The sequence below is a fragment of the Bos indicus x Bos taurus genome, chromosome 17 (assembly GCF_003369695.1).
Source record: "Bos indicus x Bos taurus breed Angus x Brahman F1 hybrid chromosome 17, Bos_hybrid_MaternalHap_v2.0, whole genome shotgun sequence".
Taxonomy (NCBI): domain Eukaryota; kingdom Metazoa; phylum Chordata; class Mammalia; order Artiodactyla; family Bovidae; genus Bos; species Bos indicus x Bos taurus.
In genome coordinates this window covers 60,632,447-60,654,966 of record NC_040092.1, presented here as the reverse complement: position 1 = coordinate 60,654,966, position 22,520 = coordinate 60,632,447, and the positions used below count along the sequence as shown (strand labels likewise).

At 41.7% G+C, this 22,520-nt stretch overlaps 1 protein-coding gene across 1 annotated transcript in view; it reads left to right on the top strand.

The window, feature by feature from the left end:
* SLC10A7 (solute carrier family 10 member 7) overlaps nt 1–22,520 on the top strand; it is a 322,736-nt gene that overhangs the window by 273,607 nt on the left and 26,609 nt on the right. The window contains exons 8-10 of the mRNA XM_027567465.1: nt 3,023–3,188; nt 4,156–4,207; nt 15,049–15,122. Of these exons, the coding sequence (XP_027423266.1) occupies nt 3,023–3,188; nt 4,156–4,207; nt 15,049–15,122 (292 nt within the window). The remainder of the gene's footprint in view (nt 1–3,022; nt 3,189–4,155; nt 4,208–15,048; nt 15,123–22,520) is intronic.

Genomic DNA, 22,520 nt, shown 5'->3' with positions numbered 1-22,520 from the left:
CACTAAAAACAGTAAAGAACAATCTATTTTCCACTAGGGTTATCGTTTCACTTATGAGTCTGTACAGTTTCCAACCTTCTAGTGGTTTTCTATTTTGAGATTCAGTGTCCAACATGAAGAGTTGAGAGGAAAGGCATGTTAGTGAGGAGGATGCAGAATTTGGCGTCCCTGTTTCTTGCCATATTAGAAGAATCGTAATATACTATGAGACTCTGAGTACTTTGTAATGAAGAAAGAGGTACTAATTTGGTTGACTAAAGTCAGATTAAAACTTATAAAGTTGATTGACAATTACAGGTTTGTCTTGGTTTTTAAATTGGTGAGTTACATCTCATTCATATTTATTTGTTTATTTTGTCAGAGGTGGTGGGGGAAGACGCTTTTACTTTTGGAATTGGGATCCTACATTCTATAATCTGTTGCAGAGAGAGGACTTCTGTGTTTTTAACCATTATATATTAAAACAAAAGTGGAGACTGTTAATTTCAATAACTCCGTGTAATTTCCATGTTTTATTTCCTAAAGATGTTGAGTTGCATTGATTAGAGCAGTTATCAGCATTAATGCTAGTAGGAACAATAAGTTATAGAATGACCTTTTAAGTGAAACGTCTATGACCTTCCATTAAGCAGCTACCCCCATGGTGCCTGGAGAAGGAAATGGCAATCCATTCCAGTATTCTTGCCCGAGAAATCCCATGGATAGGGGAGGCTGGTGGATTATTGTCCATGGGGTCTCAAAGAGTCAGACACAACTGGGCACACATGCCCCATGGCGATATATCTGAACATGGGGCCGTCTGAGTCCCGCAGTTCAGTTCAGTTCAGTTCAGTTGCTCAGTTGTGTCTGACTCTTTGCGACCCCGTAGACTGCACCACACCAGGCCTCCCTGTCCATCACCAACTCCCAGAGCTTTCTCAAACTCATATCCATTGAGTCAATGATGCCATCCAACCATCTCATCCTCTGTCAGCCCCTTCTCCTCCTGCCCTCAATCTTTCCCAGCATCAGGGTCTTTTCCAGTGAGTCAGTTCTTTGCATCAGGTGACCACAGTATTGGAATTTCAGCTTCAGCATCAGTCCTTCAAGTGAATATTCAGGACTGATTTCCTTGAGGATGGACTGGTTTGATCTCCTTAGAGTCCATGGGACTCTCAAGTCTTCTCCAACACCACAGTTCAAAAGCATCAATTCTTCAGTGCTCAGCTTTCTTTATAGTCCAACTCTCACATCCATACATAACTACTGGAAAAACCATAGCTTTGACTAGATGGACCTTTGTTGGCAAAGTAATGTCTCTGCTTTTTAATGTGCTATCGAAGTTGATCATAGCTTTTCTGAGTCCCTCAGGCACCAAAATGTGTGTTCTGATACATCAGTCTGTAATGCTGTATAATAGAACTGTTTCTCTATACCTCACTATAGTTTCATTGTAAAGAAAGAAATGAACACTAGATAAATTACTATGGTTATTTATGGTTTGCAATTGCTTTTACGAAACAAAACACAATTTTTTAATAAATGCAGCTATAACTTTAATTCCAAGTTGTACTTTTTAAAAATATTTAACACTATTGTGGCTCAGATGGTAAAGAATCCACCTGCAATGTGGGAGAGCTGGGTTCGATCCCTGGGTTGGGAAGATCCCCTGGAGAAGGGAAAGGCTACCTACTCCAGTATTCTGGCCTGGAGAATTCCATGGACTGTATAGTCCATGGGTTCGCAAAGAGTCAGACACAACTGAGTGACTTTCACAAACACAGACATTTCTATATAAAGCCCTCTTTCTCCTCCCGTCCCACCCACCCTTCAAGGTGCTGCCCCTGCTTCTCTTACCAACCGGTCAGCTTTCTGCCAGAACACCTTCTTCAACACTTCTTTCACCTACTGAGTCCTTGAGGTGGGAGGAAATTGATCCAATAGCCGTCCGTCGGCCCGCAGGTTCTCTGGAGAGTCGTTTATTTGTTCTTGAGGATCTGTGAAGGCATGCCTCATTGTGAATTAAGCCTTTTTAGTGACAGAGTGGAAGATGACAGAACCCCATCAGCCTTGTCAGGAGAAGTTCCCTGACCTCATTATTGCTAATGGATCATGGTAATTCAGCCTGTTGTGAAATCTCATGTTCAATTATGCAGGATAATGAGTGACTCAGAACTTAATGTGTCTCAACTCTAGTCCTCATTATCGGGTTTGTTCAGCTTCTTTCAAAAGCCAAAGGTTTTAAATAGAGTGGCTCACTTTTAGATCCAAACTTAAAGTTATCACCAGTGTTCAGGCTGTCCTGAGTTGAAATATCTGATTTGATTTTAAAATATGAGGGGATTGCCATATAACTTCATGTTTCACTCACCTTTTTGTAGGAAAGTTAGGACAGGTTTATTCATTTTTAAGTGTTAATTCTAGAATTCTAAAAGCATGCAAATGGCATTTGTCTTTGGATTCACAAAAACTCTAGATATTCAGCATCTGAATTATTTAAACTCCCACAACACATGCACTTTTGCTTTTCAAGCATGAGTTATAATTTAATTAAAAACTTCTGGTGCATTGCTGGCATTTTAAATATTAATATGTTCCATGGATCACTTTCGATTATCTACCGTCTTGAAATTCTTGAAGATGTCAGATTTTTAAGATTCCCAAAGTTACACTTGGCGTTGTCTGTTGAGGCAAAGGGGACTGTGATAATTACACACATCCATTAGGATCAGCAGAGGAGATAAACTTTGGGGAGGCTTAATGGGCATGTCTCACTGACAGCCAGCAAAGAGCATTTGGCATGATTAAGGATGGATTTGAATGCAGTTGAAAATATACTGTCATTATGGACACTAGTGGAAGCTGCACTACAAATGTGAAATTCCCCAGAAGAAGAACAGGGTGGCAGGGAAGCTTTGAAATCCACTGTGGCCCTCATCCAAATTGTTCTCTTTCCTTCCCATCTTTCGCTGTCAGAATCACTTTGCGATGCCCAACCCGACTCCCTCTGAAAAAAGGCGACCTGTTGGTCTCTGTGTTTCAGATTGTCCGAAGATACATCAAGGACTGGCTGGAGAGAAAGCAGCCTCCTTTTGGTGCTGTCAGCAGCAGCGTGCTCCTCATGATCATCTACACAACCTTCTGCGACACGTTCTCGAACCCAAGTATCGACCTGGATAAATTCAGTCTCCTCCTTGTACTGTTCATAAGTAAGTCGGAGGGCGGGCTGTCCTGGCTCTCTCCTCAGCCTCCCCACTAGCAAAGCATAACTATTTGGGGTCCCTAAATTCATCGCCAATGTTCATTTGATTAGAAAAGAATATTTCGTTTCATATTATATGTAGTGACCGTGTGTATCTCTTCTTTAAAAAGACATCAGCATCCACTTATGACTTAATCTCCTTTGTTTATTTATGTCTGATTCATAATAGTTGATGAAAGAAGCCGAGACAGCTATCAAATTCAAATGTTAAAGTGACCCCTTTCTTGCCCATTTAAAAAATTTTAACTTGAAGTTCATTTTACCCTTTATTGTGAATTAAAACTGGGATTTATAATATATGGTACTGTTGTTTTCTGAGTATAGTAATTGGCTGCATTGGTTAAAATGTGACTATTTAGGTCACTTTTTTCTATTATTAATAAAATAAACCCAAAGTAATATCATTTCATTTTAAGAAGCAGCAGACTATACAATGCAAATAACTGCTAGGCTCAAAAACTAAGCTTTTGTTCCATACCCTGTAATACCAAAGACAACTTTTGGTAATTGTAATATCAAAGAATCTTTTGTTATTAAAATCAACATGAGTTATTCCAAAATATATGTTACATGCTACTGCATTTGTGCTCTTTGCTAATATTCATTGGACAAACCAGTTTTTCCTAAACTGAACAAATTAAATAACCAAATTTTAAATCAAAGAAGGTCTTAGATCTACCTTGAGTAGCAAATATCATAGCTTATCTCTGGGAGTATCTTTCATTAAGAACAGATCAAGTCCTACTAGTTTAAATGATTCTGTCAGTTTAGCAATGTGTGTTTGTTTGGCTTATTTATTTGTTTTTGTACTTGAGTTCCCATAACTTTCAGATAAAACTAAGCATACCAATAAGTAGGCTGCAAATACTGTTTTTGCAGTGCTAATTTAGATTTATAATCTTTTTTTTTTTCAGTATGTTCTATTCAACTGAGCTTTATGCTTTTAACCTTCATCTATTCCACAAGGTAAGTGATTAGATTTGTTTGTGTGTGTGTGTGTGCACACACATGCACTCAGTCATGTATGACTCTTTGCCACCCTATGGATATAGCCTGCCAGAGTCCTCAGTTCATGGAAATTCCCAGGCAAGAATACTAGAGTGGGTTGCCATTTCCTCCTCTAGTGGATCTTCCCCACCCAAGGATCAAACCCGATTCTCTTGCGTCTCCTGCGTTGACAGGTGGATTCTTTACCACTAGCGCCACTTTCTAAGAATCATGCTCTGTACTTGACTTCCTGGCCCCTACACCCTTTCCTAGTCTTTTCTGTCTCCTGGCTGTTCCATCTTGCTCTCGCCACCAGCAAGTTGTAGGCGTTACCAAACGACCTGTTCTTGGCCCTCGTTTCACCACTCCCACTGTGTGCTCAGGCAGCCTTCTCTGCTTCCCTGGCTCCAGCTCTCAGCTTCCTGCTGATGAGCAGTGGGCCTTCCACTGCAGTGTTTTCCCGGAGCTCCTGCTCTGCTTCCCACTTCACTTTTGGATGTCTTCACCTGACTGTCTTAACAAGACCTCAGACTCAACACCTTCAAATGGAATTAACCTTTTGCCCTAATACTTTGTCTCTCTCTCTTTTTTAATGAGAATGGTACTGGTATATATTGAGTTTATATGTACTAGTTTTTCCAAGCTCTTTAAATGTATTAGCATATTTCAGTCTTACAACCATATAACTAAATGAAATCATTCTTTCCACTTTACAGATGAGGGTAAACCTACTTGTCTAAAAATCACACAACTCTTACATGGTAGAGCTGGGATTTGAACCCAGGGAGTTGATTTACTGGAGCATGTATTCTTTTCTCTTTTTTTGGAGTATAACTGCTTTACAATACAACTAAGTGAATCAGCTCTAAGTATATATATATATATATATATATATATATATATATATATATATATCCCCTCCCTCTTGGACTTCCCCCTCGACCCATCCCACCCTACTAGGTCATCACAGAGCACGGAGCTGAGCTCCCTGTGCTATACAGCAGCTTCCCACTAGCTAGCTATTTTATGCGTGAAAGTGAAACTGAAAGTCGTGTCCAACTCTGCAACCCCATGGACTGTAGCCTGCCAGACTCCTCTATCTATTGAATTCTCCAGGCAAGAATAACTGGAGTGTGTAGCCATTCCCTTCTCCAGGAATCGAACCCAGGTCTCCCACATTGCAGGCGGATTCTTTACCAGCTGAGCCACCAGGGTAAATTTTACATATGGTGGCGTATATATGCCAGTGCCAACTCTCCCAGCTCGTCCCACCCTCCCACTGCCACCCTGTGCCCACGTGTCCATTCTCTGTCTGCATCTCTATTCCCAAAACTAGGCTCTTCTCTACCATTTTTCTAGATTCCATATATATGTATTGATATATGATATTTGTTTTTCTCTTTCTGACTTACTGCACTCTGTATGAATGAAGCTGTCATCCACAGAGTTGCTCAGACTGGAATCCTTCACATAATTCTTGTTTAAATGTCTTGATCCTGCCTTGGTCATATTTCTTGTGCTTCCAAAGCTGGTTCCCCAATTCGGGCTCTCATTGCCTTTCTCCCTAGACTATTGCCATGGGTGACTTTCTGGTATTCTTCATTTGCAGACTGGATTTTTCTTGTGCATTTCATACTGTTTCCAGTGGCTCGGAGTTCTGATAATAGCTGTCTTGTTCAGAGATCTTCAGTGGTTATGCAGTGCCTACAGAATGGGGTTGGTTTGAGGGGCTGAGTGAACCGCTACTAGAGTTCACACTGTCTAAGCTGTAGGTAGAGGTAACATCTTTGCTGCTCCCTAGAGGAATCTCGAACATTCTCATTTCTGTCCCTTGCTTAGGCTGGCTCCATGTCAAACTTGGTCCTGTGTCCTACTTCATCTTTCTTATTCTTAAAGGCTCACCTCCAGTGAAACGTCTTCCACCAGTATTATACGTTCAACGGATATGAGAAAAGTTACCATAGTGAATACTACACGTAATGATTTTGATCCTGTAGGACTTTACAGACTAGATACATATGTACTGATAGCTGAGTGTTCTGTTAGTGCTGCGATAACACAACCCATAGACAATTCAAAGAAGAAGGCACTTTCAAAGAGAGTGGGAGAACAAGACTCCATGGAAGAGATGGGATTTGACATGAGTCATAGAGAATAGCTAGCTATTTAGCAAATGCGGGCGCAAAGAGGGGATTTTGGGAGAAGAAATAGTAATGCACATGTAGACATACACAGACACTCACACGACCTGGTGGAACAACAGGAGTAAAGGAAAATGGGAAGTGATCCTAGTAACTGGGAAGGTAAGCTTGGGCCAGATTGCTGGGCCCTGGAATGCCAGTTCCTGGCGGTGAGTTGCCACAAGGGGAGGAACCCAGCTTGTTTACGAAGCCTGGAGTGGTGTCAGAGCGTGGATGGTTCAGGCCTCGCATAAGCACTTGGCTCTTAGAGCACTTGGTGCGGCTGGAGGCCAGTTGTAAACAGTCAATAAAAATGTATTGATTGGTGTAATTGGAAACATTTTTCCAAGCCTGTGCTTGTGATTTATGAAGTAAGAATAAAGCCCAGAGCCATTAAGTTACAGAGAAAATGTGACTTAATTGGGTAAGTCTGAGAGTAGAAGCTATTTTAAAGTTCCTTTTGTAAATGGCTCGTTACGTCATCCTCAAAAAGATGTTTGCCTTTTGCTGGTTGTTTGCTTGCTGGTCTTTGTGGCAAAAGTAATCATCAGACTCACTCATCCATCCTCTGAGGGTAGGTGGAATACAGATACCCCATCAGTGACTGAAAAATGCCTTGAAGGACCACAGAACAGCCACTATTGGGATTATTGCTGAGGTCGGGGGTGGGGGTGGTAGGTGATGGGGCATATCCCAACCAGTCAAATTAGAAGTGAGGATATTCCTCATGAAGGAGGCCGGATTTCATAAAGCCTTGTGGTTTTGAGGCCCTTCTGTTCTGCCTTCACTGAAGTTCTGTTGTGTTTTGAACTTGCTTGGCCCCCTGCCAGACATGCATGTTCTTCGGTAAACAACAGAATGTGGAGTAGCTATAATTCTGCTCCTCGGTACTGGCTGTATAGCCCCGAAACACGCCATTAAAATTTGGACATGTTTCAATTAGACAAAATTCATGATCTTCACGTTCTGTTTTCACGTTGGAAGACCCCATAGCACCTGAGGATTTTTTTTTTTTTTTTAATAAAATGGGTAGCGTCCTCACGCGGACATGGCCCGGACCAGGCCGCACGGACGCTCGCCCACGGCCGCGGGCGCACGGCCTCCCCGAGCCCCCACCCCCGGCTCGGCCCGGGGCCCGACGCCACGGCAGCCCTCCGCCCCGCACCTGAGGATTTTATTGGAGAGATGAAAAATACCAGCATTTATTGAACCCTACTCTGTGTCAGGCACCATGCTACGGTTTCTGCATATGCTATTTTGTGTAAGTCTGACACCAGAAGGCCAGGATACTGTGTGTTTGGTTGCTATTTTGCAGATGATGACCCACGCTTACAGTAGTTTAGGAACTGGCCTGAAATCAGATTTTAGTAGTTTAGCGACTTACCCCAAATCAGATGGCAGATGCTACACTTGGAATTGCGTGTCATCTCCATTTGACATTTCCAGAAGTATTTACCCTTGCTGCTGCCACCACACTAAGCTACTTCAGTTACTTTTAAAATTCCTAATACTTGTTTTGATTGGGGAATTTGTAGTGGGTATGTGACTGGATTCTTCAAGTTCACACACACACACACACACAGATTAGTGAACAATACCAAGAGTTAGAACAAGAACCCATTGGTTTATACGTCATTGAGTTCTTTGCTTTTCCTACTTTTTGTTCCTTCCTTCTTAAAGTTAATAAAATTGGCCTGTAGCAGGTTTTTTCTTTTCTTTGACTTAACAGTCCAATAAAAGTAAATCAGAGACAGAAATCTCAGCAGAGAAATCAGCCTTTTTTTGTACAGTATGCCACTGACCTCTGATGGTGGAAGTTTAGCATAAACCAGGAGAGACCCAGCCAAGAAAATTCAGCTTCCCTTCAACATTCTGCTTACCTGGTTAATATTTCTTAGGTTTACAAACTTGACCTATTACCTCTGTAGTGTGTGACATGGGAGCCTCTTCTGTTAATACTCTGAGTATTTAAAGTACATTTGAGAGTACATTCTGTATCCTCAATTATCAGTTCACAGAATAGCATCAGGGTTAAAAATTCCAACTCTGGAGTCAGATGGACTTGAGTTTTCATTCTGTTTAATAACTTTATAACTTTTGTCAGTGTCCTCATTTGTAAAATGAAGACAGTAGTAATACCTATCTCATAGGGTCATTTGGAGAATTAAATAATATGTACATAAAGCCCTCAGTGTAATACCCAGTATACAGTAAGTGCTCTGGAAAGGTTAGCTACTGTAAAATATTTGTTATATCGCAGTAGTTTATATTATTTCTAAAGCTAATTATGGAAGAGAGAGAATCACCGTTTCTAGTTTTGTAATACATTCTTTTTGACACTTCTCTGTCACAGTTGCTAGGAATGGGGAGTTCATTCATCAAACCAAGAGTCCTTTGTCCACAGTGACCTAAGCTTTCTGTGACTATTGGAAGCTTCAAAGTTAGAAGAAAAATGTTGAAAAAGCTTAGAAAAAGAAAGTAATGGGAAACCTTTTCAAAATAAGACAGTTGGGTAGGTTGACAACTAGAGTAATGGAAGCAAAGAATGTCTCTAGAGTGACAGAAGAAACCATAAAGAAAGGAAAAGGGAGAAAACAAACATTTAAATGTTTGTACTGGGTGCTTTGGTCCTTATCAGTACATTTTCTATGAGATGTCTCATTCAGCCTCAGGCCACAACGCAGGGAGGGAAGGGGGGTCGCCTGAAGAGTAGGAGAAGGGGAGAGGCAGGCAGGGAGGAAGGGAAGATGAACCTTATTTTTTTTTTCAGTTTTTGTGTTTTATTTATTTTTTTAATTAATTTATTTTAACTGGAGGCTAATTACTTTACAATATTGTGGTGGGTTTTGCCATACATTGACATGAATCAGCCATGGGTGTACACGTGTTCCCCATCCTGAACCCCCTCCCACCTCCCTCCCCATCGCATCCCTCTGGGTCATCCCAGTGCACCAGCCCTGAGTGCCCTGCCTCATGCATCGAACCTGGACTGGCGATCTGTTTCACATTAATGGGAAGTCTCCTTACTATTCAGAGATGGGGCGCTTAAGCCAGAGTTCTGCTTAACTTGTTTAGTGCCACAGAGCTGGGGACAGACGAGGTCTCCTAAAACCGGTGAAGACAAAACACTGGTACAGAGGTTAACAAAGGAAAGTTTTCGCATGGAACCTTCCCCCTGTAAAAACAGTGGGCTCAGATGGGACTATCTCAGAGGACCCTTTCTGCTCCACATTCTGTAATTCTGCTAGTAAAACCTTCTGACATGTTTTCCTTTGTGGGTACTGCAAAGGCAGGCAAAATAAATATTACGGGGAAAACACTGATTGAAAGCTTTGTGAGAGAATAAAAAGACCAGTTGGGAGGCAAAGGAAATAAACATCTCGAGGGAAGCCAAAGTAATCAAAAGAATTATAAGAACGAGATAAAAAGGAAATCAATATTAAAAAGAGATAAGGTAGAATCGGAAAATAAATAGTAATGCCGTTCCTTTTCAAGAATGTGAGCAGGCACAATAGAGATGATGATCACTGAAAATAATTACAGTCGTTACTACTTAGTATAATGTACAGGACACTGTTATTTTGTGTTATCTTGACTTTCTGCTATTTAACCCCAGAGCGTGGGTGAAGGAAGCCTACTTAGCTGCTCTCATCCACTAAATTGTGTGGTGGTTTTGGTTTTTTATAATATTCTTCTCAGAAAGTAAACTTGTCTTCACAGTTTGGGACAGCCTCCTTATCTATGTGACTTGATGCAACTAACTCTGCTTTAAGATCCCTTTTTGGAAAAAGCAAAGACAGGAATACTGTTACTGCATAAGGCTGTTCTGTGAAGAAAGAAACACTGGATGCAAAGTGCTTAAAGTGCTCAATAAATATTTACTGCAAATCGACTGTAGTTCAAGTAAATACGTATATGTGTGATAGAATTTTTTTAAATTTGCTGCTGTGGTTACTCACCATCCTCCCCCTCCCCACCCCCCATCTCGGATGGACCGTTAAGTGAGTACGTGCTCCACTGGCTTCCCCAAGATCCACGATATAGAACAATCTGTTACTGTAGAGAGAGAGTATGTTGTTGTTGTTCAGTCACTAAGTCGTGTCCAGCTCTTTGTCACCCCACAGACTGCAGCACACCAGGCCTCCCAGTCCTCCACTATCTCCTGGAGTTTGCTCAAGTTCCTGTCCATTGGGTCGGTGATGCTATCTAACCATCTCATCCTCTGCCTCCCTCTTCTCTTTGCCTTCCGTCTTTCCCAGCATCAGGGTCTTTTCGCATCAGGGGGCTAAAGTCTGGGAGCTTCAACTTTAGCATCCCAGTCCTTCCAATGAATATTCAGGGTTGATTATAATCAGAGATAGAGTATGTCAGCCCTATTTAGGTGGAATATTGTTTTAACCCCAAACATTCCATTTTTATATCCTGACTCTCCCTCCGCACTGAAGGGCTTTGTGTCAGTAGAAACCTAGGGCAGTGTTCAGCCCACATCAGGGCCAGACACCACCTCGTGTGGGCTTACCTTGGATCTCCCTACCTAAACGCAGAGGACAAGTAAGCATATCTTAGAGACATTCTCCTTAGCCACATTGGAAATTCTGCTCCAGCATGGCAGACAGCACAGCCAGCACCAGATTAAATCAGAGCTTTCTTGGCCAGAGAGATTTAGACACATCAGAAATATACTATAATCTGGAAAAGAACAAATATCAAGCAGAATAGCGTTCACCAAAGAACCGTATTGCCGGTTGGATAGAAAACCAAATCACATAAATCCAGAAACAGTGAGAATGGGTAACAAACAAGGTCAGCCAAATGCCTCAAAGGTCTTAGTGTTACCCTCACCGGAGCGTGGCTGGGGACAGCCCCAGGGCAGGCCGGCTGGGCACGTCCCGCCCACGTGTTCCACCGGCACAGCTGGGCATTCGTCCCTGGAGACGTTTTTTGTCCATTGGGAATTGACTAGATCATGTTCCTCCATCTGCTTATGTCAAGTTTCTCTTATTTCCAGGTCATAGGGTTACCTCTCTGAGGACGAATGAAGCACCTTACACTTTACAAAGAGAGTAAAATCCCTGACATGAATTACCTCCACTTTCTTATTCTCTACCGGAAAAATTTCTTGTGTTTTTCACTCACCTTGCCTCGTTCTTCCGGCTCACAGACTCTCAGACCGTAGGACGCTCTCAGGCTAATCTCAGGCTCCTCCTCTCAGGCTCCTTTGAGGACATGGTTTCATCCATTATTTCTATATAATCACACTCGTCTCCATGTCCCTTTTCTTCTCTTCATCAGATTTCTTGAAAGCACAGCCCCTCGCACTACTATGAATTCAGTAAACTTAAACCCTAACCCTCTGCCTCTCACTTTCCCTCTCTTTCTCTTTCTCCTTCCCTCCTTTTCTCTCACCTGAGAGACACCAAAAATTCCGTTCAGAAAGATGTTATTAAAAAGGCAAAAAAGTTGCAAGTAAGACTAGTTAGAAAGCATGAGCTTACATTCCTTTTCAAAGGAGATGAGACTAAAAGGCAATTTAAATATTCTTTTTTTTTCACTGGCTTATAATTGCTTTAGGATATTGTGTTAGTTTTTGCTATTCTTCACCGTGAATCAGGAGAAGGCAATGGCAACCCACTCCAGGACTCTTGCCTGGAAAATCCCATGGATGGAGCAGATCGACTTCACTTTCACTTTTCACTTTCATGCATTGGAGAAGGACATGGCAACCCACTCCAGTGTTCTTGCCTGGAGAATCCCAGGGACAAGGGAACCTGGTGGGCTGCCGTCTATGGGGTCGCACAGAGTCGGACACGACTGAAGCGACTTAGCGGCAGCAGCAACATGAACCAGCCAGAAGTACACATGTATCCCCTCTGTCTTGAGCTTCCCTCCATGCCCTCCCGTCCAAGCCCTGAGCCCCTTGTGCCACACAGCAGCTTCCCACTAGCTATCTGCTTTATACGTGGTAGTGTATATATGTCAATCCTGTTCTCCCCGTTCGTCCCACCACCCCCCCTCCCCCCGCAGCCCTGTGTCCACACATCCATTCTCTGTGTCTGCATCTGTATTCCTGCCCTGGAAATAGGTTCATCTGTACTGTTTTTCTAGATTCCACACATAGGGATTCATGTACGATGTTTGTTTTTCTGACTCACTTCACTTTGTATGACTATCTCTAGGTCCATCCACATCTCTACAAATGACCCAGTTTCATTCCTTTTTATGACTAATATTCCACTGTATATAGGAACCATTATGCAGAGAGAAGGAGGTGGTAAAAGAGAGGGTCCTTTTCCCCTCCAGTGAGAATGTAACGAAGAAGCAGGATGAGGGATCTTTCGAGGGAAGTCTTTTCTCCCAGTGAAAATTATTTATAAGATTCACTTTGGGGCTTCCCTAGGGTCTCAGTGGTAAAGATTCTGCCTGCCAATGCAGGAGACATGCAGGAAGATCCCACACACCTCATGTGGGAAGATTGCCACATACCTCAGAGCAATTAAGCTCATGCACCACAACTGTTGAGCCTGTGCGCTAGAGCCAGAGAGCCGCAACTGCTGAACTCACGTGCTGCAACTGCTGAAGCCCAAACACCCAGAACCCATGCTCCGCAACGAGGGAGGCCACCACAGTGAGAAGTCTATGCACCTCGACCAGAGGGTAGCCCCAGCTTGCCATAACTAGAGAAAGCCTGCACAGCAACAAAGACCCAGCACAGCCAAAAACAAATAAAAATAAAATTTTTTTAAAGGATAAGGTTACTAGGGGAAATGGTGGAGTCACTTTCTTTTGAGATCATTGACAGTTGGATAGATTGTTGTATCTGCAACTGTACAAAGTCAGGCTTTAAAACATTGTTCCTTTTGCTCACTCTCTTGTCTGAGTTCAGGGCGGGGAATGAATAGACTCATATAGACTCACTATGTCTTCAAACACTGATTCTGAAGGAAGGAATAGTTTCTAACATATCAAAGATGCAATAATAATAATTGCATTTCTAACCTTTTTGGTTCTCTAAATCTTTGTGATCTAAAATAGGAAATTTCAGTATGATATTCACTAGTACCGATCCCCATAACATTCAATGGATTTTTAAAGCTCCATATTATTTCTTTATTGAATTCTAGTATTTGAATGTCCCACTCCCAACACAGGCACAAATGATTGTGCAGTTTTGATGATCTGTTAGAGGGAGAATGGATACATGCATATGTATGGCTGAGTCCCTTCACTGTTTGACTGAAACTATCACAACGTTGTTAACTGGCTGTACTCCTACACAAAATTAAAAGTTCAAAAGAAAAAAAAAGATTACACGACAAAAATTTTAGCTCTAACATTTAATGGGATTTTGACTAAGCAAGATTTTTTTATCTTTAGCATTAGTGAAGTGAAGTGAAAGTCAAGGGCTTCCCAGGTGGCTCAGTGGTAAAGAATTCGCCGGCCAATGTAGGAGATGCAGGTTCGATCCCTGGGTCAGGAAGATCCCCTGGAGAAGGAAATGGCAACCCACTCCAGTATTCTTGCCTGAAAGTCAGTCGGTCATGTCCGACTCTTTGTGACCCCATGGACTGTAGCTCGCCAGGCTCCTCTGTCCATGGGATTCTTCAGGTAAGAACACTGGAGCAGGTTCCATTCCCTTCTCCAGGGGATCCTCCCAACCTAGGGATCAAACCCAGGTATCCTGCATTGCAGGCAGATCCTTTACCGTCTGAGCCACCAGGGAAGCCTTCTAACATATTATTTAGCAGTTAAGAATAGACACAGGAGCTGGACGTGGTTTAAATCCTGACTGTCACCCACTCCCTAGCTCTGAGGTCCTGGGTGGCTTACATAATTTCTGTGTGCCTCAGTTTTCTCATCTGTCAATAGGAATATCATACTGGCTACCTGATAGGATTTTTGTCTTTACATGCAAAGGCCTTAAAGGAATACTTGGTACATGATGATTGCTAAAAATTGGTAATTTGTTATTTTTACTGAAACATATGATGTTAAATCTTTGTTCACACCATGTAGTTCTCTTTTTTTATTTTTTTTTTTAATTTTATTTTATTTTTAAACTTTACATAATTTTATTAGTTTTGCCAAATATCAAAATGAATCTGCCACAGGTATACATGTGTTCCCCTTCCTGAACCCTCCTCCCTCCTCCCTCCCCATACCATCCCTCTGGGTTGTCCCAGTGCACTAGCCCCAAGCATCCAGTATCGTGCATCAAACCTGGACAAGGTGTGCTGCCTAAAGGATGCGTTGCTCCTTGAGGGAAGCCTTTTTGGAGACACATTAACTCTTTCAAGCCACTGCATTAAAATCAAGTGACAGCCCAGTGAGTGCACTAATGGAGTTTCTTGCTGCAGGATTTTTATAAAGTCCTGTGCCACAGATTGATGATGCATATGATCTTAGGAGACCTCCCCCACCACCCACCACATTTTTAAGACTGTCTCTTTTTCATGCATAAACTAGAAATTACTCTCTAAAAAGAAATTTTGATATTTCTGCGTGTTTGGGTATAGAATTACTGCTGTCTCCAGGATTGATCAAAAGGATGTTTGCATGAGGATAGGTACTACATTTGATTGAGGATGTGTTGAATAGGCTTTTTTATAACAGTATTTGTAAAGCTTTTTTTTTTGCCCTCAGGAATAATTCGGGTTTCACACCAGCAGACACTGTAGCTGTCATGTTCTGTTCTACACACAAATCCCTCACGTTGGGTAAGTAATCCACAGACTGAAACACCAGCTTAATGTTACCTTCAGATAATTGCATCTTATGATTTTGAAATTCAAACAACTTTTCAAATTAAATGGGATGCGGGTATTGTCTACTTTGTCACCTAAAGAACGGTAGCAAAGTGGGGATCAGTCATGACTATGAAATACCGTCATGAATTAAACTCATTTTTGTGAGCCTAAATGTAATAGTGTAGAGTTTAGCTTTACTTGTAATCATGTTTTCCATTCTCATAGAAGGTTTTCAGGGTCGAATGTTCATGTTAAAAGTTGGGGAGTGGGGTAGTTGTCAGGGTGCAGTGAGCACAAACTTAGCTTTGGAAGGCCCTAGAGTGACCCCGGAAGATGTTAACATATTTTCTGGAAGCTTGGAGCAGGGTGAAAATAACTGACATTGGTCTGAAGTTTGTTTCAGAACGTTATGTCTATAAAGAAGCAACAATATATTTAGTTATCGTGAACTCTGTCTCATTAGTACCTAAAGTGAAATAAATGAGTGAAGTCGCTCAGTCGTGTCCGACTCTTTGCAACCCCATGGACACCAGGCTCCTCTGTCCATGGGATTTTCTTGGCAAGAGTACTGGAATGGGTTGCCATTTCCTCCTCCAGGGAACTTCCCTGACCCAGGGATCCAACCCAGGTCTTCCACATTATAGACAGATGCTTTACCGTCTGAGCCACCAGGGAAGTCAAAGTGAAATAAGTATATATTTAATGGATAAAAATAGATCAAGAAAAGTGCTATTCCTTCCTTCCCTTTACCCAGTTTAAAGGCATTATCCAGATAACCTATCTAGTTATCTGGAATCCATGCTTTTAGTCATTAAAGAGCATTAAGGAATGAGAAACTTTATGGAAACATCATTCACACACTCCTTGGGGTAGTAGGCACATTGTGGTTAAACTCGTATTAAAACTTCCTTTACCTTTTGGTGTATAACTGACTTAACATTTCTCAAAGTCTGTTTATATTAAAGTTCAGTCTGTAAACTAGAAAACAAAGACATTTCATAATGGTTTTACTAGCCCCAGACATTTCTGTCTGATAGAATTATTTTCAGTCTTGCAAAGTTGGGGAAATGATTTAGAAATTGGACATACTCTTAAGCAATTGCTATCTAGGACTTCAGCTTATTTGAATCAATTATATGTGTACCGTCCCTTCAGTGCAATGTGTCTATTAGGTTTTCCTTAGAATCGTTGCCAAAAGGAAGCTGCGAGAGCTTTGGAAGCTACTTTCTGGTTCCAGATTTTGTGAACCTGGACAAAACACTTAAGCTCCCTGAACCTTAGCTTTCTCACTTTGTAAGGCTTTTTTCTACATTGTAAGGGTGTTGTAAAGACTGAAGGTAAAACTCGTTGAGTATCCAACACAGGACTTGTCCATAATACAAGTCAGTCCGTGAGAAAACGTGTTCCGTGATGGTGCTGTGTGTGGGTTGCTGTGGGTGGAGCCAGAGTTGCTGTGGGTGGAGCCACACCGAGAGAGCTTGGTGTGCTGCCTGGCCCGTGACACACACCCTGAGCGCAGCAGCTATGATTAGTTATTGTTAACTGTCTTGCTCATGAATGTGTTACTGTTTCCAGGGTTTCAGTCCTCTGCCCTGGGTCCTGTTGATGTTCATATAACAGATATGGTTTAATTGTTGACCTCAGAAAGAATCCACCTGCACTTTTCCCCCCATGTCACTGTTATAATGTGATGCCAGTGCTCCAGGTCTCCTGAAAAGGAAGGGGCTTCTATAAAGATAGGGAGGCCAGAGACTGGGTGCCTCCAGACCCCTCAGCAGTCACGAGTCAGGGACCAAAGGAGCCTGTGTGGTTAGAGCAGGTGCTGAGCCTTGGTTGCGTCCAGTATGCTTCCGCATCTCTGCCTCTGAAACCTGCCCCGCCCTTAGGATTTGCTTCTGTCAGGAAAACCTAGATGGATCGTGGGTTTTTTAAATTGATTTGTATTTATTTTTGGCTGTGCTGGGTCTTCGTTGCTGCGCGTGGGTTTTCTCTAGTCACAGCTAGCGGGGGCTCCTGTAGTGGCTGTGTGTGGGTTTCTCACTGAGGCGGCTTCTCTTGTGGTGGAGCTTGGGTTCTAGGGCCTGTGGGCTTCAGTAGTTGTGGCTCGCAGGCTCTAGAACATTGGCTCAAGAGTTAGGTGCACAGGCTTAGTTGCCCCACAGCGTGTGGGATCTTAGTTTCCAGACCATGGATTGAACCCCTGTCCCCTACACTGGCAGGCAGATTCTTAACCCTGGACCACCAGGAAAGCCCATGTTTATTTTTTTCTCCATATCTGTCTCCTGTGCTGGAACTGGCCATGATGAGCAAAGCTCTACCCAAGAAGCATACTGCAACCTGATCAATATTCTTCTCTGTAAGCAAAATATTCATGCTATTTTTTTTTCATTTTTTTAACCTCAAAGCCATATCGTTCTGTTCTTGATGTGTCCTGATTTTCAGTCATCTGAAAAATTAGATGAACACCAATCAAAAGTAGCTATTTTACTGAAAACATTGGGGTTAACTTGGGCTTTTGGTTTTGCAATATTCTCCCATGCAATAGATACTTGGATCCTGCAATAATATTCTAGTATGATAACTAAGTAACCATGGTTGTGTAAATCCTTAGTTATTCCCATAAGATGGTAGACCTACTCTCTCTTGGAATTGCAAGTCCTAAAGACTCATCCTGACTCTTCCATTGAAACATCCCCAGGCCTTCATTCCCATAGCTCCTGGATTAGGGAATTTTACTTGCAGCTAGGATATTCTATTACACCTTGATCACACCTGGCTCTCTGCCTGCAGTTTCCTAGGCCGCATTTATAAAGAAGACCTCTTTGCTGCTTTCTTATCTCAGTAAGAAGCCACAGAGCGCCCTTATTTCTACACGCAGCAAGGGATGTTTGGGTTCTATTGCTTGAATGGCCTTGTTGAGCCCTATAAATTTAGTGAATCAGTTTCACAAGGTCCAAAGCATATTTCCCTCTACTGGTGACCTGATGTCTCTGGTACAGAGGAGATGCATGGCAGTCACCCAAGCTACAGCCGATAATTATCCTAATGGACTTCTCATCTGCATGGCAATGATAAAGCATCACAATAAGTGTGAAGAATTCATGTTTCAGAAAGCAGGGGGCACATTTCAGGTAGGATCTATCACTCAGAGTGATACTTTCTCTTATTTCTCACCAAGATGAAAGATAGCAGATTAAAATATATCTATTTGGCGTGTAGGAAATATATTTGTCCCTTTTGTGATCACTGTCAAAATATTTCTTCTTGTGATTTTACACACACACACATGTGCATACACACACATACACATAATATCTCAAATAGAATACATTAGGAAAGTGCTATGAAATAACATTATTAGTATATCCAGTATTTATATTTAAGAATAAATTATTGCAGGCCAAGTAGTACCCAGGTAACTAATGAACCAAAGATGGAAACTCTGGTTTTGGCAGCCTGCTGAGTATTCTCTTGTACATATGCTTGCAGTTTATTTTATTCTTCTTGCTTTTGCCCTGTCTCCATCTCTTCGATGTACTTGCATCTACACACATGCTGAATTTGATTCATTGCTTTTATTAGTGCCTCTGCCATTGATTGATTAGTTCTTCGTATTAGTACTTTTTCTATTGATTGATTGCAGATGAAGTGACTATTTGACCTTTAATTATGAGGCTTCCTATTGAAAATGACATTGAGCTATGGCTCCACATAATCCATCTGGAAAGCCTGACATGATGCCATTCCCTGGAGTTCGTTCAGGAAGAAAGAGGAGGCCTGGAGGAAGTGCAGAGCTTTCAGTGTGCTTCATCTAAGACAATTCTACGGGGCTTGTTTACTGCTCTCCTATAGTTGCAGCTCAGGGTTGGAGGTAATTATATTTTGTCAAGAGAGCCTCACTTGCTGTGGGTTGCTCCAAAAGCCATGAACTCTCCCAAATTATTTTCTAGTCTGATGGTGATATTTGTATAATAATGAGAAGGTATTTTACAGAGCAGAGTTGGGGGAACAGCTCGCACCCTAGTTACCAATGGTTCAGTGCCCAGTCAGTCAATAGAGCTCATCAGTACAGAAATTCAATCTGGGGGATCCTGTGGAATTAGTATTTAACTTTTACTTTATTGATCTTTTTCTCTTGAGTGTTCAAATCACTTTGCTTATCTAGAGTTCTAATGCATGTAGAAAGTTCTCACTGTTCCTAGAAAGAGGATGTTTAAAGATGTTTGAGATCCTTAAGTGTATGTTTAGGTTAGTTTTTCATGTTTTCAAATAGCAAAATGAAAGCATATACTCCTAGAGTGTGTCAACTGACAAATGGCAGTCAATTGTGAGACTCCAAGTCGTTTGCTATTTCCAAAAGCTTTTCTGAATTGAAGGAATGCTGTTTAAAATTTAAATACAGTGTCGTGATCAATGTGTATTAAAAGTCCACTGTGGGGCTTACCATTTCTAGACATTTGTGTACAAAGACCAATCAAGGCAGCTGTTCCTCATATTGAACTTCATTATGAGTCACAGTCACACAGCTGGGCTGTGAGAAGAAACTATGCATTAAAGCAGAAGGAATACAGCTTTTTGGGAGACATGGGATTCCGGAGAGAGTGGAAGGAATACAAACCTGATTCTGGTCTGAATTCCATTTCTCTCATCAAGTGTGAGTGAGTGAGTGAAAGTCACTCAGTCGTGTCTGACTCTTTTTGACCCCATGGACTATACAGTCCTTGGAATTCTCTAGGCCAGAATGCTGGAGTTGGCAGTCTTTCCCTTCTCCAGGGGATCTTCCCAACCCAGGGATCAAACCCAGGTCTCCCGCATTGCAGGTGGATTCTTTACCAGCTGAGCCACAAGGCTGGAACAAATCACTCAACTGGTGTCAGCCTCAATTTCCAAATCTGTAAAATGAGAAGATGGGTAAGATGATCCTTGAGATTCCTTCTAGTTTTAAGTTCCTATGAGTCAGGCGCTCAGTGACTACTTGACAGATAATACCACCATTCTACAACAGTTTCCCTGCTATATGTAAAAAGGAAGAGAGTGTTTTAAAGGAACGTTTATGTAGATAATGTTATAATATTGCAAGAAAGGAAATATGGCTGTTACATCTTCCTATAGAGGCTAAAAAATGTCTTTATACTCTGCAAAGAGCTTCACAGCGCTGGTCGTGGTGCTTAGTCATTTCCGCCCCTGCACCCCATGGACTGTAGCCCTCCGCCGTCCTCTGTCCATGGGATTCTACAGACAAGAATTCCGCAGTGGATAGCCATTCCCTTTTCCAGTGGATCTTCCCAACCCAGGAATCGAATCTGCATCTCTTGCATCTCCTGCGTTGGCAGTCGAATTCTTTACCACTGAGCCACCTCAGGGTTTCATAGGAGAAACAAAATCTGAGAAGGATCTTGCTTTCAATTTTCTTTGAAAGCTTTTCAAGAGTGCTAAAGGATTACCCCGCAACTTGGGCTGAAAAGATCATTTAATAACATCTCTTTAGTTATTAAATAAATAACATTTATTTAATAGTAAATAAATAACATTTACTAAATAATGATCATTTAGTAACATCATTTAATAACATCATTCCATTTCTCCAGGGGAAATGGAACTGAAATCTGAAAGTTTGCATTTGTTTTTCTTTTCCCATAAGGCTTCTCTGCGATTCTATCTGGCATATAAAGACTATTATCTTGATGAAGCTACCCTACAGTTGGGAAGCACTTTTTTAAAGCCTTTAACCATTAAGTCATGTTACCTAAACAACCTTAGTGTTGGCAAATCAATAATTATTATTTTTCATAAGAAGTGAAAGCATAGGAAAAAATCTAGAAATGTATCCCAGGTCATATAATTAACAGAGACTAGATTCCAGGTCTCCTAACTTCCAGAACTGCATTGGACAACAGGATAGAAAAGTTTTTCAAAGACCCAAAAGTGCCAAACTGGTTCTGAGTATTATAAGTATATACTGGCAGTGTGGGTTTGAATCATTTAATTAATTGTTTAAAAACTACTTCTGATTACATTGCTAGATTACAAATGGCATTATTTCATTCTCTCTTATGGCTGAGTAATATTCTGTTGTGCGTGTGTGTGTGTGTGTGTGTGTATGTATATAGATATATATATCACATCTTTATACATTCTTCTAGCATCTGCCAGATTCTTAAAGATGCCACTGAAATTAAAGGCCCAGCAGGTTTTACCACCATGCTTAAGACAATTTAGGGGGAGTATCTGTCCTTCTGTATTGTTTTCTGATCCACATAAACAAAGAGAAAAATGCAGATTCTTGAACAAAGTGATACACTTATGTTCAGAGGTTTGAAGATTCAGTTCAGTTGCTCAGTTGTGTCTGACTCTTTGCAACCCCATGAATTGCAGCATGCCAGGCCTCTCTGTCCATCACCAACTTCCAGAGTTCACTCAAACTCACATCCATTGAGTCAGGGATGCCATCCAGCCATCTCATCCTCTGTCGTCCCCTTCTCCTCCTGCCCCCAATCCCTCCCAGCATCAGAGTCTTTTCCAATGAGTCAACTCTTCGCATGAGGTGGCCAAAGTACTGGAGTTTCAGTTTTAGCATCTTTCCTTCCAAAGAACACCCAGGGCTGATCTCCTCTAGAATGGACTGGTTGGATCTCCTTGCAGTCCAAGGGACTCTCAAGAGTCTTCTCCAACACCACAGTTCAAATGCATCAATTCTTCGGCGCTCAGCTTTCTTCACAGTCCAACTCTCACATCCATACATGACCACTGGAAAAACCATAGCCTTGACTAGACAGATCTTTGTTGGCAAAGTAATGTCTCTGCTTTTGAATATGCTATCTAGGTTGGTCATAAATTTCCTTCCAAGGAGTAAGCGTCTTTTAATTTCATGGCTGCAATCATCATTTGCAGTGATTTTGGAGCCCCCAAAAATAAAGTCTGACACTGTTTCCACTGTTTCCCCATCTGTTTGCCATGAAGTGATGGGACCAGATGCCATGATCTTAGTTTTCTGAATATTGAGCTTTAAGCCAACTTTTTCACTCTCCTCTTTCACTTTCTTCAAGAGGCTTTTTAGTTCCTCTTCACTTTTTGCCATAAGGGTGGTATCATCTGCATATCTGAGGTTATTGATATTTCTCCCAGCAATCTTGATTCCAGCTTGTGCTTCTTCCAGCCCAACGTTTCTCATGATGTACTCTGCATATAAGTTAAATAAGCAGGGTGACAATATACAGCCTTGATGTACTCCTTTTCCTATTTGGAACCAGTCTGTTGTTCCATGTCTAGTTCTAACTGTTGCTTCCTGACCTGCATATAGGTTTCTCAGGAGGTAGGTCAGGTGGTCTGGCATTCCCATCTCTCAGAATTTTCCACAGTTTATTGTGA